This window comes from Aethalodelphis obliquidens, unplaced genomic scaffold, assembly GCF_003676395.1.
Source record: "Aethalodelphis obliquidens isolate GAN/ISIS:26980383/991018 unplaced genomic scaffold, ASM367639v1 scaffold3, whole genome shotgun sequence".
Classification (NCBI taxonomy): Eukaryota; Metazoa; Chordata; class Mammalia; order Artiodactyla; family Delphinidae; genus Aethalodelphis; species Aethalodelphis obliquidens.
The window spans coordinates 29111540-29128875 of NW_020837947.1; the positions used below are offsets into that span (position 1 = coordinate 29111540).

General features: G+C 37.1%; 1 protein-coding gene across 2 annotated transcripts in view; it reads right to left on the bottom strand.

Moving 5' to 3' along the window:
* Positions 1–5124: 5124 nt before the first annotated feature.
* EYA4 (EYA transcriptional coactivator and phosphatase 4) overlaps positions 5125–17336 on the bottom strand; it is a 261282-nt gene continuing 249070 nt past the window's right edge. Inside the window, exons 16-18 of one of the 2 annotated variants that reach the window (XM_027079485.1) lie at positions 13306–13427; positions 11303–11403; positions 5125–5331 (exon numbers count right to left, since the gene is read on the bottom strand). In XM_027079485.1, coding sequence (XP_026935286.1) covers positions 5314–5331; positions 11303–11403; positions 13306–13427 — 241 coding nt within the window. In that variant the 3' untranslated portion in view covers positions 5125–5313. Of the gene's footprint in view, positions 5332–7424; positions 7827–11163; positions 11265–11302; positions 11404–13305; positions 13428–17336 lie in introns of those variants that run through there. The other variant, XM_027079495.1, reaches the window with a different exon arrangement.

Consider the following 17336-nt stretch of genomic DNA (forward strand, 5'->3'; position numbering starts at 1 on the left):
CCATTTGTCACATAGGCAACATAGGATGTTACTTGGATGGCATTTATACCCATGTGGGGAGATAAGAGTTACAGTTAACTCCATTGTTTGCAATCTCACATGCTTTTTTAAAAACATTTATTTTATTGACGTACAGTTGATTTACAATGTTATGTTAATTTCTGCTGTACAGCAAAGTGATTCAGTATACATATACGTGTGTGTATGTGTGTATATATATATATATATATACACACATATTCTTTTTCATATTCTTTTCCCTTATGGTTTATCACACGATATTGAATACAGTTCCCTGTGCTATAAGTAGGACCTTGTTGTTATCTATCCTATATATAATAGTTTGCATCTGCTAACTGCAAACTCCCAATCCATCCTTCGCCTCACCTGCTCCTGATTGCACTTTTCCTCAGGTCATAATTCTACAAGTTCTGAGCAACTCAATTGCAATAGTTGGACAACCAGATACAGTGCAAGGAGCATAGCTCTGCAGCCCAGATGGTCCACCTGATAGACCTACCTTCCAGTTCTATTTGTGCCACCCACCAGTCATGTGACCTCCGGAAGTCACTTAAACTATACAATAGGACTAATAATACCAGCTCTCAGGGATGTGATCATTAAATGAGGTCACATAGGGTAAGCTCCTGGCTCATTATATGTCTGCAAATGTTACTTTCCTTCCTCTTCCTCCTCTGGCACGCTCTCTCCCTTTAGAGCTGACTCCAAAGCTACCAATTAAATCAAAGCAAGACTGCAAGACATTCCCATTGCTCACCTCACTTCAGTGGTACCCACTGTCTCCACCCAGCTGACACTGCTGAGGTCAGACGAGTAAAACTACAACAACAATAAAGGCTTCACACAGAGAGAAGGGGCATGAATGAATATTTACACTCTGCACAGACAGAAAGAAAATGTTCCCTTGTCTATTCTTAGAAACCAATTCTTGAGCCAAGCCTTGTAACAATGCATATTGCCGAAAGGGGTAATAGTATGTGGCAGTAGATTTTATTGAGAAGAGGGGTGGGTCCTCAAAACTTGGAAAATGCACTTGTCATTTGTAAAACTCTAAATGCAAATTTAAAAAATGATGTGTCAGACCACTTTTTTTTCCAGAGCCCTTTCTAGTGTCTCCCCTACCTCCACCCCCTGCTGTTCCCATAACTGATGTAGAAGTAATTTCATGAGCCAAATAGCATAGCTTTGCAGGTGTGCGTTTGGCATTAATTTTAATTTCTGTTCACATACATGTTATTACTGCCCACTCTCATGAAATAGCTTATTCAACCAAAACATAGATCCTAATGAAAGCCATATTTTGGGGGAATACATGAATCCATCTAAGAATAAGTGATTAAATCATCTGTCATTTACTGACGAGGCATTTGAATTTCTCCAGGGTTGTAAACCAGGGTTTATCTCTACTGGAAACTGGGGTAAGGCAGGATATGGGGAGCAGCACGTTAAATCAATTGGTCACCCCCAATAATTTTCCCTGGTGTGCATTGTGCCTACACATTCTACATTACCGCCATCTTTCCCAACTTTCACTTGTGCTGTTCCAAGTTTGCACAATGCTACATGTTTCTTAAATGACTAACTGATATGATCAGATGAAATTATTTAGATTTTTGGACTGCTTTCAGAGTAACTCAGTTATGATGCAGTAGGGTGTTTAAGAAACAGCCGGGAAGTTGCTGCAAATTCAGCTTTACACAGAACAATTCTTCCAAATGAACACTTTCAAACACTGGACTCAGTATCTTCCTTCAATAACAAGCACCACCACCAGCAATAAAAACAACAACCAGAAGCTTTTTTCCTTCTTTTGTGTTTCTGATCTCTGTGAACTGCACTGCGTCTTCCAAATTTCCCAAACCAGAAACCTAGAAGGCAGGCTGGATTTACCTGAGAAGCAGTAATGATTGCTAAGTCCTCATTCTTTTTAGCATCTTAATCTTTTTGAGTCTGTGTACGTCCATATTCACAGCCATCCCCTAATTCAGGAATAGATCAATAACTCTCTGGGATCCTCTTAGATCCCTTACCTCTAATGAGTTGCCAGAGAAACTGTTATCAAGCATAAATCCAGACGCATAAATCCTTTGTTTATAAACGGTTCATTGAATACTACTTATCCCAGGATAAAACCAAAATTGATTCACGGTGTATTGGAAAACTGCATGATCTGGCCCTTGTTTATTTTCCAGCCTCATTTCTTACTACTTCCTATCTTTACTCTGTGTCTCAGAAACAGGAATTATTTGCAGCTCCTTGACCACATCATTCTACTTTTCTCTCTCTTACCTAGAGTCTCATATATATATTTTCCACTTTATCTGGGTGTTTCCCATCCCCTTTTCCCTGGCCTTCTCCATTTTGCCAGTGGAGTTCCAGCTTGGAAATCATCTTGTCCAGGAATTCTCCCTTTGTGGGCTGGCTGGTCAGGAGCATATGCAAGTTACTGGCCACGTACCATGTGCTTACCCATCGTGGCGCCTTTCACACACTGTCTTCACACCTTCCGCCACCGAACCGAGGGTCAGGAGTGTGCTGAGTTCACGGTCAGCCCTACCAGCTGTGGTAGGAGACTGACTCGATGGCTCTTCCACCGCCTCCGATACATGCTCTCATTCAAATCTTTGTATTTCCCGGAAGGCTCCCCAGAGAACTAGATTGACATCATCATCGCAGCTCCCAGGCACAAAACTCCAAGACTTCATGACTACAAAGGACAATACAGTGCCCTTTAGCTGTAGAGACGACAGTGTCCGCACAAGCCCCAATCAAAAAGTATTTCATGGGGAGGGAAAATGAGCATCTGGCTCGTATATATCTGCTTTGTCAGAGATTTCTTAGCACATTATGTCTCCACATTTTTCAAACTCTGTGCTAACACAATCCTGGAAGATCCTCTGGAGGCGAGTCAGGCATTTAAAGTCAGAGCTTGGAATTATTTTTGCTGTGTGCAAACATCTTTCTTGGCCAGAGTACATCCCCAGAATTGACTTTGGCCTGGTTAGATTTGAGAGGGCTTTGAGAAGTGACCAGTGAATGAGAATATACATATCACTACATCCAATAACTGATTTTTTATAAATAAATGCAAACCATGCACAGATATTAAACAATGGTTACCTTTTGCTACCTAAGGAAAATCATACACTTTCTTTCATTTTTTTGTTTCTGGGATTCAGAATCATGAACCACAGAGTCTGCATAGATCTGATTTTTACATAATATTTTGTGGCTTTAAGTAATTTAAATCAACTAAATCTACTGATGTTGCATATTATTTTTTTAAAGAAAAGAGTAAAAGGAAGAGGAAGAAATCATTGATTCATTATGAACTTATTTTTTTTTCCTCATGTATAACTTTCCAGCTCATGTATAACTTTTTTCCGAATACACCTAAGCTTATGGCTTATTGCTCTTTATTTTCATGAATTATTAGGTCAGTAAACACTCCAGCTAAGTTGTAAAAATTTACATTGGTCCCATCTAAACTTACCTGTATGTTTTCTTTTTCTTCTTTTTTTAAAAAATCTAACTCTACCATTTTAAATTTCTTTAATTCCAAACCATGATCATATAGATGTTTTCCTATGGTTTATGCATTCACTCAACAAATGTTTTTTGAGTACCTATTATATGCCAGACACTTTCTTAGATACTGGTTATATAGAAGTTAAGAAAACAAAACAAAACAAATCCCTGCCTTCACAGAACATACATTCTAGTAAGTGAGTCATCTAATACAAAAGATAAATAAAATATGTGTCATGTTGGATAAGTATAAGGACTAAATATTATTTAACAGTAAAGCAGGGAAATGACAGAAGTGTTGGATGAGCATGTGCAGTTTTAGAGATAAGGACCTACTCATCAACTTGGAGGGTGATGTTTTAAAAAGTTGTGAAAGAGTTTGGTCTGAAATTTCCCTTTGGTTTGTATTTGAACAACAGACTTGCAAGTAAATCAATACTATACACAAGATAATAAAGGAGCTGTTAGATCTGTTTCAGAAAAACATTCCTTTATCACTCTTGGAAGCTACTTATAAACCATGTCCCATATTCATCTAAAGGGAACTTGCTTTAAATATTCTAAATGGTATTATTTTATCACTAACGATACATCTATCACTAATGTAGTCACTGTCTCTAGTGACTACATTATGCATTATACTTTAACATAACTACCTGTATGTAAAAAACTAGGTACTCACATCTTTTTCAGTACATCAGCCCACTTTTAGTCTTAATTAGTGACATTTTACTGTGTGGCAGCTCAGCTTGCCTTAACTGCAAACTATGCAATTTAGGCACAAACAAGGGAAGGTAAGAAGACAGCAAGAAGCCTAAATACAAATTTCACGTTATTTAGAATCAAGCTTAGTACACACAACAGAAACTCTACGACATGGAGGGTGAAGAAAACGAAATCATTTCCAAAGGTATTTATTGAGAAATAGTAAAGATATACATATTTTTACAAGCTTTTAATATTAATTTACATTTCTTTAAATTATGTAGGCCCCAATAATCTATACTTTACTAATACGTAACAGAAACCCTTGACTTTGTTAGATTTCCATAATGCTACCATAGTTGGGAGTCAAAAATGCAACTTTGGCTCAAGATGCTTGTTTGTTTTTAAAAGAGATACTAAATGCCATATTCACTGAGAATGCAGGCTTGTCATAAACAAATGTGCATTAAAAAAAAACCCCCAAAAACCTTCATACTGAGCATGCTGTTGACACTATTTTGAATCTTAGCTCACCAGAGACTAAGGGAAAAAACATTTTTAGAGTGTTATTATCTACTTTTTGTGCACAAATTCCATGATCCTAAAATATTTTTTTGCCTCTGAATTTGATTTACAAATCTTTGCACGGTGTAATGACTTCATCTTGTCTGTGACACTATTGTAGCTGGGCCACCTGTTTTGCTATTCTTCAGGTGCAACACGAGGTGGTGACCTGTCCCGGCGATATCACAAGTTTGTGCATATAGGAACCAAACACCCATGTCCGTGACAAAACATTTTCAAATTGGTTTATAATAAGGCACAATATCCTATATGTCAACAGAACATGGCAACTTCCAAAGGGGCTTTTTTGTTTGTTGGTTTATCTTTTGTTTTTAAGATCAGAAAGGAATAGGATCTTGGGTTCCTAAGGGGGGGAAGAGAAGCGTTCTAGCCTGAGCATGCTCAAAGTCACAGGACAAACTGTGATGTGGGCTCACTGGCCTGCACCACGGTGGTACCAGACGAGTTGTTCTCCAACAACCTAGCGTTTAGGTTTTAGGCTGGCAGCCTCTTCTGAACACATCATCATCGGAGAAGAGGTCTGTGGGAAATAGCACTGCTGATGTAATCAGCGACTCTCCTCTTTGCCCTGTAAAGGGGTGTTCCTTTCTGTACCTGCAGGTTTAGCAGCATAAGAAGCCTTGCCTGTTTGATATGAAAAAGAGTGAAAAATTTCGATGTAATGCCAAAATTCTATCATTTAAAGAACCTGGCTCTACAGTAAAGATAATTTTGTTTTGTTCACAGTAATAAATATTTAAGGTTTTAGTGCACAAAATAGAATTATGTACTGATAATCAATGCAGCTCTTTAATTTTTTAAAACTACTGTTTTCAAGCTAAAGGCCAATAGAAATGTAAGATTTATTATTATTATTATTAAGTATTCCAACCTTAATCTATCTGCAAGAGTACTTGGTGCAGAGGTAGCCAAAAGCTACAAAATTTAAAGATTAAGATTAAGGTCTACGTGTGATGAAACCACAATCTTAAAATCTGCAAAATAGGGTCTCAATCTCTTTCTGCCCAATGTAAACATGGCCTTAGCGTACAGTAAAGAAATACAGGTTTATAGCTTGGAAAATAAAATCACATTTCCATAGCAAATGTTGTGATCAGTGTACAAAGCACCAATCTTTTGGGAGCCACTGAAGCCTCAGATGATGGATTATCGTGGACCAGCCTCTGGTTAGGAGCACTGCTTAGTAGCTGGATGGCAAGTTCCGCATTGTGACATTTTAAACACAGAACTGCAGGTGTAGACACCATTAAAACACTCCTAGATCTTGAAGTCTTAAATTTCCACAAGGGAAATCATGTCATACGAAATGACAGGAGAACCTGTATCGTGTTCCTAACATGGGCTACACACCAAGAAAAAAAAACATGCAAACACAACGATGACAGGCTCTCCTTGCAATGAATGAAGTCCATTGTGCAGTAATGGTACAGCCAGAAACTAAGGTACGCAGGTCTGTAATGGAGAGAGACTGGATGGATGTGTTAAGACAGAGAACCAGATACTATTTCACCGTTGTAACTTCAGTAACGCTGCCAAGATCTGGCTCACTTGTTCATTTATTTTATGATGATAGTCTAGGTAAAATTTTCATTGATTCACTTCTTTCCTTAGAAACCGTCTGGGGCATTCACCTTCCACTACTGATGACACTTCATTTTTGCAATGGCATTGGGAATAAATGCACTTAGCTTTATTTTAAGCCCTGTTCACCCAATGTGAATTTTAAGCCATGTTCATGCATATTTTAAGAAAGTTTGGGTGATATTTGCTTATGATTTTCATCAGAATATTTTCCTCTATACAACTTAGACGTATCAACGAGTCAGACTCCAAACAGTATAGGTCATCATGAATATGGCTCTTAGTTTTCTCCAGTAAAACTGTAGAAAGGGTACTCGAGGTTTCAACATACACTTCACTTTCTAAGTAAAGGTCCCACAATCTTTCCCAAACCTTCTGCTTCTGGTTGGATGCACCAATAGTTGCCTCATACAATTATTGGAATTATTAAGAACCCAAATAAAACACAAGCTTTCCTTTATTATTATTGTTTTCTTATTGCAACAAATACTCAGTTTCTTGCTGATGCATTATGAAGCTTTGATAGCTTGAATTTTAAATTTGGTCATCTTAAGAATGATCACAAAGGTTTTTGTTTTTCATTATCTACAGAGATTTTAACCAAAGTTACATTGTAACACACAAATGCTGTCTTGTCTTTAAGGCACAACACATCAGTATGAACATTCTGTTTGCCAAACTTAAAAAAAGAGACATGATTAGATTCCCATTTCCCCTCCCGCTACCCTCCCCGACAAATGAAAGAAAAATTGCATCCACTTTCAAAGTCAGCTGCTAATAAAGTCACAGTAAATTACTTTCATCAATAATTTACACAAATTACAGGTCTAGATAGGACTGTCCTTACACAGTCTGAGTGCATTCCAATTCAGATTTTCTGGGCTAGGTAGGCTAAAGTCAGATTCAAACCTCAGGGCTGAGAAGATCTCCCATTTTGAGGAATGTTGTTGAACCTTGTCAGACGGAGCCTGTGTTGGTGCTTTGCCAGGGTGAGAGCTCTTTGCTAAAGCTGTTACTTCCAGTTAGGACTCATTCGGTGTGTACCAGCAACCTCCACAGATTTTTTTTTTTAAACCATTAAAGTGTTGTAAATATAAGACCATAGAGCTTCCTTTCTGTAGCACTAAAGTTTAATTCCATTCAGCAATCTGAATTCTTCATTCTGGAATTCTCATTCCAAATATGATTTCATCCTTTAAGACAATTTATATGTGTAAAGCCAGAGGCATTGAATCACACATAAAAATTCAGTGTACTTGAAATATAAAAAAAAAAAACAAAAAAAAAAACAAAAAAAAAAACGGATCTCCAGCTAGAGAACACAGTTACAAATACTCTAATTCCAGTGCTTGATGTAGAGCCAAGAGGTCTGAATGACTTGATATCCTCCAAAAGGGCATATTGTGCTGTGTGGTTAAGAGAGGAAGGGATGGGAGAGAGAAGGGGAAGGGATGGAGAGAGAGCATAACTATTATCTCAGTGAAGCAGCGGTCCGCACAAGGAAGTGTAGTTCACCCAAGTTCAAGGGAGGGAGTTTAAGGGAGGGACGATCATATTTGAAGGTTTGGTAGCATCAATGTGGTATTGTCAAAATAATAGAGAAATAGATCTGAACTGGATTTTAATGATAATAAAAGAAAGTAATGAGATTTCTTAAGTAGTTTAATATTTATTTTGGAAAGTGTCATTACTAATCTCAGCATCCGGGAAAGCAAGCTGAGCGTCAAAATCCTACGTGGCTGGAGGAAAACAAATTTTACTTACTACGTCACTCCTTAAGGTCCATCTCTCAGAAAAAATGATAAACTTCCTAAATCCAAGGCTTTTTGTCAATTTGAGAGGAAGAGGGTGAATTCCTTTCTACATTAAAATATAATTTGAAGCTGGACTATATAAGGTAGAAGAAAATGTGGGGATGATCAAGTTTCTTACTTGTCTGGGGTAAGTAATAATTTAAGCCAGCAGAGTTGACCTGATTTATTTCCTTGGTGTGGGATTGAGGGAAAGCACTCCAGCATGCATGCTCAAGGGGGAGATATCACCCCCTTACGGGGACAAAAATGAGTTTTTGTGGGGAAAAAATTCTTAGATATTACAATGGTTTGTGGCTCTCCAAAGCTATACTAGTAATGGTATATGCGTGGTATTAAAATTTCATGAATGGTTGTAATTAGGAAAAAAAATGTCTAAAAATACTTCATTGTGGACAATAATGAAAAAAAGGAAATAATGCACTATAGCAATTAACAAAACCAAAACTTTATTTGTAAGTTTGGGCTGATCACATCTTGTAGACTATATATTTGCATGTAAAATGGAAATATATGTATATTATATGTAACATGGAAAAGACACTTTATTATAAAAATGAATAATTAAAATAATAATCTCTATTGTTATATAGTTTTTTACTGCCCAATATGGTAGCCACTAGCCCAATATGGTTACTGAGCTCTCAAAATGTGGCAAGTCCAGTTCAAAATACACACTGAATTTCGGAGACTTAGAATTGTTTTAAAAATGTAAATATCACATGAATAGTTTTTATACTTATTAGGTGTTTAGACAATAATATTTTGAGTATATTGGTATATCATTAGAACTAATTCTACCTGTCTCTCTTTTTAATTTTTTTTAAACACTGCTTCCAAAAAATTTAAAATTACAAATATGGCTCGCAGCATATATTTCTATAGGGGAGTTCAGTTGTCAACTTTGAAATTTCTTCTTAGATTTACAAAACAAACTATGCTTTTGGGTCAAATTAAAGCATAAAATTCACCTAGAAGTAACTTTTTAAAAATTCAGCTCAGATCTATTTGTAATAGCAAAATAGTACTTTATATTTTTGCACATGCGATTACAGCTACATCCAAAGAAGAGCATGCATTCCGGATACTAGAGAAACCAACCACCTGTGTTTCAAAATAGAATTATAAGCCTTCACCATCACCAAAACTGTACCTACATAAACAACCATTTGGAAATAGCATTCTAACCAAGGTTCTTATCCACTTGGAGTCATGCCTTTTTCTCCTGAAGTTTTGGGTTTAAAGCCGAAGGTGTTAACAACTGGTATACCAAGTCTAGTTTTCACGCCACGCATAAATGGGGTTGACTTTATAAATTTTAATTTTCAAAGGCATACACCATTTCTGGTTTGGAAAAGCGAATTTGATTAGTCCTGACCTAGACGTGTGTGAATTTCACATAGGCTAAAAGACATGTAAAATGCTTGCCATGGTGGCTGCACTGACTGCTCTTTGTTGTGTGTAATTACGGTGCCAATATGAAAAATTGAAACAACAAGGACTCAGGACACTGACAAACTCCAGAAGATATTTCAACTGTGTGCAACCGGAAGGATTTCAAGTGGTCGTCAGCTTGGGTCACTGACACTGCTAATTAAGACGGAGGGGCACTGTGGGAGGATGAGTCTGAAACAACTCTCTTAATGTTATGGAAAAGCATGGAATATTTCAAGTATGGCTTCCAACGCGTCACCAAACCTTCTAAAGTGGAAGCTCCTTCTTTTTCTCCATTTTGCTAGATTTGAATTGACCACAAACATAAATCATGTCTTTTACCTTTCTAGTATCACTATAAACTTTCCTAGGAAACTGTTTATGTTGTTTTTTTTTTTCGGGGGGAGGGCGAGGGGGGACAGAAATCAGATAAACACTCCAGCACATGCAAGTGTTTAGTGAAGCCTTTATCAGATGATTATTTGAAATCTCCTCAGGATAATAAAGACAATATTCTTTCTATGTAAAACAATATATGCTGACATGTCATTATTCAACAATACTTATTCATCATTTTGCTTTGTTTTATAAATTATATCACTTTAATCCTGGCTAGATGATATTCTGCTATCAATCGGTGAAGGAAGCAGTAGATCTCAATGTTGTGTTGATCGATAGTCTGGTATCTGGGGCCAATCTTGATATCATTCTCCTTTTGATGCTGGACCAACCAGTTAATGGTTTCTTAATTGCCTTGATTTTTTCAGAAATATGGGCCAGATGAAAAGGCTGATTTAAATACCTAGGGCCTATGAGATCTTCTGAATATATTCAAAGCCAGCTGCTTGGCTTCAATCAAGTACCAATGACTCACCAAAACAAATAACACTCTTCTAGAAGATGTAAGGGACATTGCCTCTACGTCTCTATAACAAGTTGGCGCAAAAGGATTTGAATAATATATCCCACTCCAATAGCATTTATTAACTTCTCTAGTAAGTTTTCTTCTTCATCTATTAAAGCTACCCTCAGATTTATCATCATGGGGCACAATTACTACTAGGCACTCGCAAGGACCACATGGCATAGAGGATGGATGGGAAAAGGGTAAGAACTGAGCCACTCACATGGCTTTCTATGGAGCTCGTTAAGCGTCTTTAATCTTGTTGAACTTCATGTGCTCAAAAACATTTTTTTTCCCCCATCTTTCTTATATCTGTGTGTATTACACACACACACACACACACACACACACATAAGCACACACACAAATAAATGTAACTAAATGTTCCTATATTTCCTATGAAGTTTCAGGCAAAAAAAATGCTAGACTCCAAATGGTTTATTTGAATGTAAGTACTGACCTTCTCATGCTCTTACTGCTTTGCATCTATAAATTTAAATCATTTGTCAAGCTGCCATTGGGCCAAACTACAGGAATGCAAACAAAAAAGCTTGCATTAGAAGTATCACACCAACATTGTTTGAAACAGGTTACCTTTTTTGCTGCCTGTTCTTCTTCTACACCATCCCCAATTACAACATATACTACTTTTCTGCCAAACCTTTGCATTATTCGTTCAAAGCAACTTTCTTTTCCTGGAAGATAAACAAGATAAAGTTCAGAGTGAAGTTACCTGGTTAGCGGCATGCTCCTCATCTCGGCCATCTCCAATCACAACATAAGTTATGTTAGTGCCAAATCTGGACACTATACGCTCAAAACAGCTTTCCTTGCCTGAAAAACAATGCACTGCTTATTCTTCCAGCCATTGCATTCATTAACCTAAAGATTCATAAAGTGTTAAGTTACTTTCTCTTGAACATCAATCACTTAAACTTGCTTGCAAACTCTGGGTTTATGAAATCAACAAATATGGTTGAATACTCTAAGTCTTTACTTAAGACAGATTATTAAATGAATGTATTTCACACTCCAAAAAAAGTCAGTAGGGCTAAGTATCTAATCGGAAAAAAAACTTATATCTCTTTTATATCTTTCAGTCCATTAAAAGGCTATAGGAACAACTTTACAAGCAACTATCAGTTTTTACATTTATTTGTGTAATTCTACATTTTATCTAGTTTGTTTTAATTAGTATAGACAAGTCAGCTAAAATTATTACTGTGAAAAACTGAAGGTTCACCTAGAACGAAAGAGGAAATACTAAGATACGGATTTATCTTGATAAACAATTCCTTTCTTCAAGTGGCTGGGAGCTAGTCTGCTCAGATTAATTGTACTAAGGGTGCTGTTTGCTTGGACCACAGCACTGGTGACACTAGTATCCTCTGATCGCACTATGGGAATAACACCACAGAAGTTTTACATGTTCTTTGTTTTTACAACATTGGCATTATTCTCTGAATTTCATTCCCAGCATGTTCATTCAGTCATGGCTTCTTTTTCACTTTTTCTTACTCTGATAGTTCAGAACTCCAAAAAATACTAGCTTAAAGGGAAAAATAAAAATGATTTTTTTTTCAGATTAAAGATAAGGAACAATTTGGCCAGTAAGAAAGAATGTTGTCCTTACTAGAGGAAATGTTTATGCTTGTGTAAAACTACTTGATTTGTCAAAAAGCAAAATCGGGTTCGATGTATTAATCCTGCTAGCATAAATACACTTATATAAAAAATGAATGGGATTGGTACCAGGGCTCTGAATGGCAGTGCTTAGGACAATGAGGAATTTACTTTACGGAAGCTTGCCTCTCTTTAACTATACTCCCCAAACAGCTGTAGCTGGGGGCTCTTTTTGCCTGTGCCAATATCAGAACTCTGCAAGGCCCAGGGCAGGTTATTTCTGGTAGGGGATTTTAGGATTCGGAACTCTTGTCAAGCCGCCAGAGCCTGTTTGTTGACCTTCAGGGCACATTGTACAACCCATCTATTTCCCCAGGCATTTCCTTGACAGACAACAGAATACATGAGTTGTTTTCTTTTAACTCTTTCAAGATGGCAGAAGTTGATGAGCTTTTGTTTTTGAAAGTTTCTTAGAAGTCTTAGAGCCTGTGAAAGGTACTTAAAGTCAAAGATGTCTCCATAGACAGCTATGATCTAAATAAACAAGGCTGTAGTTCTTTGATTGCTACTGAACGTTTCTGGAAATGTGGATTTCCAGCCATTCATATGTTATGAATGCTCCAATTATGTTTTCTGATTCACGAAATTTTTTTTCCCCTGGAATTAAGGTTACTCGTTCAATCCATCTGACACTCCCTTATAATGCCAAAACAGTACTTTTATCTTAGATCTAGATTATTGCATATGCAAGGATGTAATACCATATACCATGTTAGGTAAAATATTAAATACTATGGCTAAAGGTACTGTATATTATTTAGATAACATGTGCCATAATGAAATACAAATATAATATAAATGTATAAGTATATATAAAGACTCAGAGCTATCCAGATACCGAGTTCAGAATTTCATAGGCAACAGTTTTCATAAAGTTTGCACATGCTCGAAGAGTTGCAGGGGACTTTGCTATTTGAGCTCTACTCAAATTTGCTTGATATTCTTATAGCAAAATTGATGAAAGAAGGGATCATGTGGAGACACACATTAAGAAAATCCCCCAAAACACAGATACGAACGTATTTCACACGGAGTTAGAAATAATTTTCTTACCTATTTTAGTTGCACTGTAAATATTCTCAATGGGAAAAGCACCTCCTAAACTATAGAGTAGAACCTTCGCAAGTGCTGGGATCAGCTGGGTTGTTGTTACCAAGACATTTACGCAGTTACTCCTAAGATGAGGAGGAAACAGGCATTTTTGTTTTCTAATACTAGATAACGTCTAACAGTACAAATTTTAAATTATCCTGCAGTCTTTCAATTCTATAATGAACAGTCCCTGATAACCTACCCTTTCAATATTCAACAGTTGTTTACGGTACCTATCACCTGGTAGGCGCAATGCCAGATGCCAGAAATACATCCCAAAATGAAGGAAGTGAAGGAAAATAAGTTTTCCCTCCTACCCAGATCACAAGCTAGACAGGGAGGGAGACAAGTAAATAGACCCCTGCGAATAAAAAATGTGTTCTATAAACAAGATCTCCTCAGGCCCCTGTGGAACCTCACAGGATACCTACCTCAGCCAGCGGCAATCATGGAAAGATTATTAAAGGGGGCATGGCTTACCTCTGAGTTTTACAAGTATGCACATCAGCAGTTTTCATAAAATTTGCACATATACAAAGAGTCAAAGGGGCTTTGTTATTTGAGGCAGGTAAGGTAGTTTTTAGGGTGATAGGGCTCCATGTCCCAGAGTTTTTAGAGCCTGGGAAAGTAGAGGACACAGGAAGGGAGGAGGGGATGGGATGTGTAAGAGGAGTTTTTAGATTTTGTGCAAGAAACAGCCCAGAAAGTCCCAATCAAGGTACTGACAAATGGTGCATCCTGAAGAAGTAAAAAGAGAGAGGATTCTTATTTAGAACGGAAGGGATTGAGTTCCTGAATCTCCTTCTAACAACCAAGGGCAAACTGCATTTAATGGGCCTTGTTTTAATCCATCTACTAAGGCCTTACCCTTTGAGAGTGAGAATCTTCCACTCTGCAACTTACATCTGTTTCTTTCACAGTAGACAGGATGGGGGGTGAGGGTGCAGCCGGGAAGGTGAGATAAAGGAAACACCAAGAGAGGGGAGACTGTTAGCCTGAGTCAGGGAAAAGAATGGACTGTGGCCCTTCCTTCTGGATTACAGGGAAATTGAGCTGTCCCACCTGGAGGGGCTCAAACCACACACCTGAAACTGGGAATCAGAAGGCATATAGCTATGCACCTTTCTCTACTAGATATTTTGTATCATGAGCCTTTAATACATATTTGTAAGGGCTGATACAATATTCTCTAGAATTCTGCAGACTGATTTTCAGAAAACTGGTCTCAAGGGCAACTTAGAAGGACAAGTTGAGTGCTAAATTCTTATAGGTATGTGTATGTTTAGCCCCCAGTACTCTTCATATTATGCTTTATATTCTTTAGACATATCATGTGTAAAGAAGACTACAATTTATTTAAAAACAATTATAAAACCTTTATAATGATAGCCTTTTAAAACATTTTCATTTCTAAATTATCTCCATAGACCAAATGATGAGGTTATCAATTTATATGGGACAAAGAAACAAAGACTTCTAGAGGTAGAAGTTTAATAAGTATCATGAATACAATATTAAATTTTACTAATAAAAAAATAAAAAGCTAGAAAGTGACTTGCCTTTGATCAGACAAAACTTCCCCAAATAATGGCAGACTACTAAGAATAATACACAAACACATTACTGTATTGTGACACAAGGTTCTACATCATAGTTCATCAAAATAAGATGTTATTCAATGTCATATATAGATGAGTGTTACAGAATGAAAACACGGTGGAATAAAAGATAGCACGGGCTTTTTAAATTTGGTTCTGAAATCTAATAAATAAATTACAAACATTGCATATATTTATATGCAATTTATAATGCATTGTAATTTTCAATTACAAACATTGCATACATTTATAAATTGCATATATAGACTTGTAAAATGCAGATGAATATAAAGAAGAAAATGAAAAGCACCAATTATTTAACCATCCAGAGATGATAACTGCTGTCCCCATTTTGTGCATTTATTTTCAGATTTTCAGTTTGCATGTAGGTTGTTTTCCCATTGGGATCATACTGTATGTGTAATCTTACATCTTACTCTTTTCATTTGTTTTTATCATGAGCCTACTTATATATGTCATATTGTCCATCATTCTCCCCCTCCAACAAAACATAATGTATGCAAACTACTCTATCTTGTGGCTGCACCACCATTTTTTAAAGTTAAGCTTAGTCACTTAGATGGTTTTGATTTCTCAGTATCATAAACAATGCTATCTTACATATAAACTTTTCCTATGCATATGATTATGTCCTTTGACTACATTCCTAGAAGAGGAATTACAGTCACAGGGTACACACTTTGCTACAGGCTCTGATATATAATTCAGCAGTGTTTGGTGTAAACATCTGCTTTTCTGACAGAGTTTGTGAAATTTACCAATAAGGTAACAGATGTGGATAACTTGGCAACTTTCATGGTACTTAAAACTTCAATGTATAATGATTTATTCCCCTTCATTTCCTTGTCATACATTTATTTATTTAGTTAGTTATTTATATCACATACCCGTGTGTTTAATAATAATCTATATATAATATACAATGGCTACACATAGATAATGTAATAATGTAACACATACAATGTAATGTAATACCCTTTGGTGTTTAACTATCTAGGAGACCTCTTTAAAAATAATGAAAGCACCTTCTACATTTTACACACGATTTTAGGGGCTGTTGTCCTTACATCCCAGCTTCCTTGCCCTTTGGTCTCCATGTCTCTGTGACTGCACAGAGCTCACAAGGCAGCAAGTCCCATTTTAAAACAGCTTTAATTGTCAGACAATTCTTCCCACATGGAGCCAGAACCTCCCTTCCCCGGCTTCCTACTCGTCGGGACCAACTCTCTCCTTCATAGATGCAGAGAGAAATGTAATTTATTTCCAGCCCAGCATCTCAAGTAGTTGAAATTGGTAACCTTGTTCCATACACGGCTCTTCTTCAGATTAAACTCCTCGGTTCCTCCCTCTGACTGTTCCTTTTCTGTAGTTTCCACAGCCTAAACTCTTCTGGCCACTTTGCTGGACACAAGATGCTACAAATATGTCACAGCCCCTGCTGGAATGAGGTGCCCAGAACTGAGCAAAGTACTCTGTTCTGCTTCCCCAGCCTGACCCAGGAATCTACGGCCCCCTCCCCTCTCCATTTAGAGACTCTGCTATAAATGCAGTGGCTTGTCATGCCACGTGGTTAAAAGCCACGTGAGGGATTTGGGACACACTCGTTTACTTCCATGTTCTGATTAGACTCTCCTTTTACCCTGCTAAGGTTTCTCTGTATCTTGATTCAATCAGTCCAAATATTAGCTCTTCTCTGAATTTTGTGTTACCCACACATTTGCTAAGCATGATTTTATTTATTCATCCAACACAGAAATAAAACTAAGGAATAGGATAGAACAAAGATTCATTCCCACCCTACTAGCTATCATGTTCCGGATTTATATTATTAATTAGCATTTATGGCACATGGTACACAACTAGTTATGTCAATTCAGTTCTATTATCTACACTAACAAGTCAGCATTTCACCGTTTGAACTAAACAACACAAAGGTTACAAGTTTTTCAGGAGCTTTCTCTTGCTTTTTTTTGATGTGTTCAAATTACGTATATTCTCTATAATGGCATAAAAGACTTAAAAACATGCACTAATTGTATAAACAGTATTGTGTTTTTTGCCATCATCTTCTGTACTTTGTCACCAACAGAGTGCTTTTTCTAAATTTGAAAGTCAAATGACATTCCCATGGGGTTTATCAGGGGTCATGAGGAGAGAACAGTAAAGAGATGGATCTCCCAGTTATTCTGAGAAGCAGCAACCCCCATCCTCCATCCCCAAACACACACACACACACACACACACACACAGACACAGACACACACACAGACACAGACACACACACACAGAGACACAGACACACACACAGACACACACACAGAGACACACACACACACACAGACACACACCACACACACACACACAGACACACAC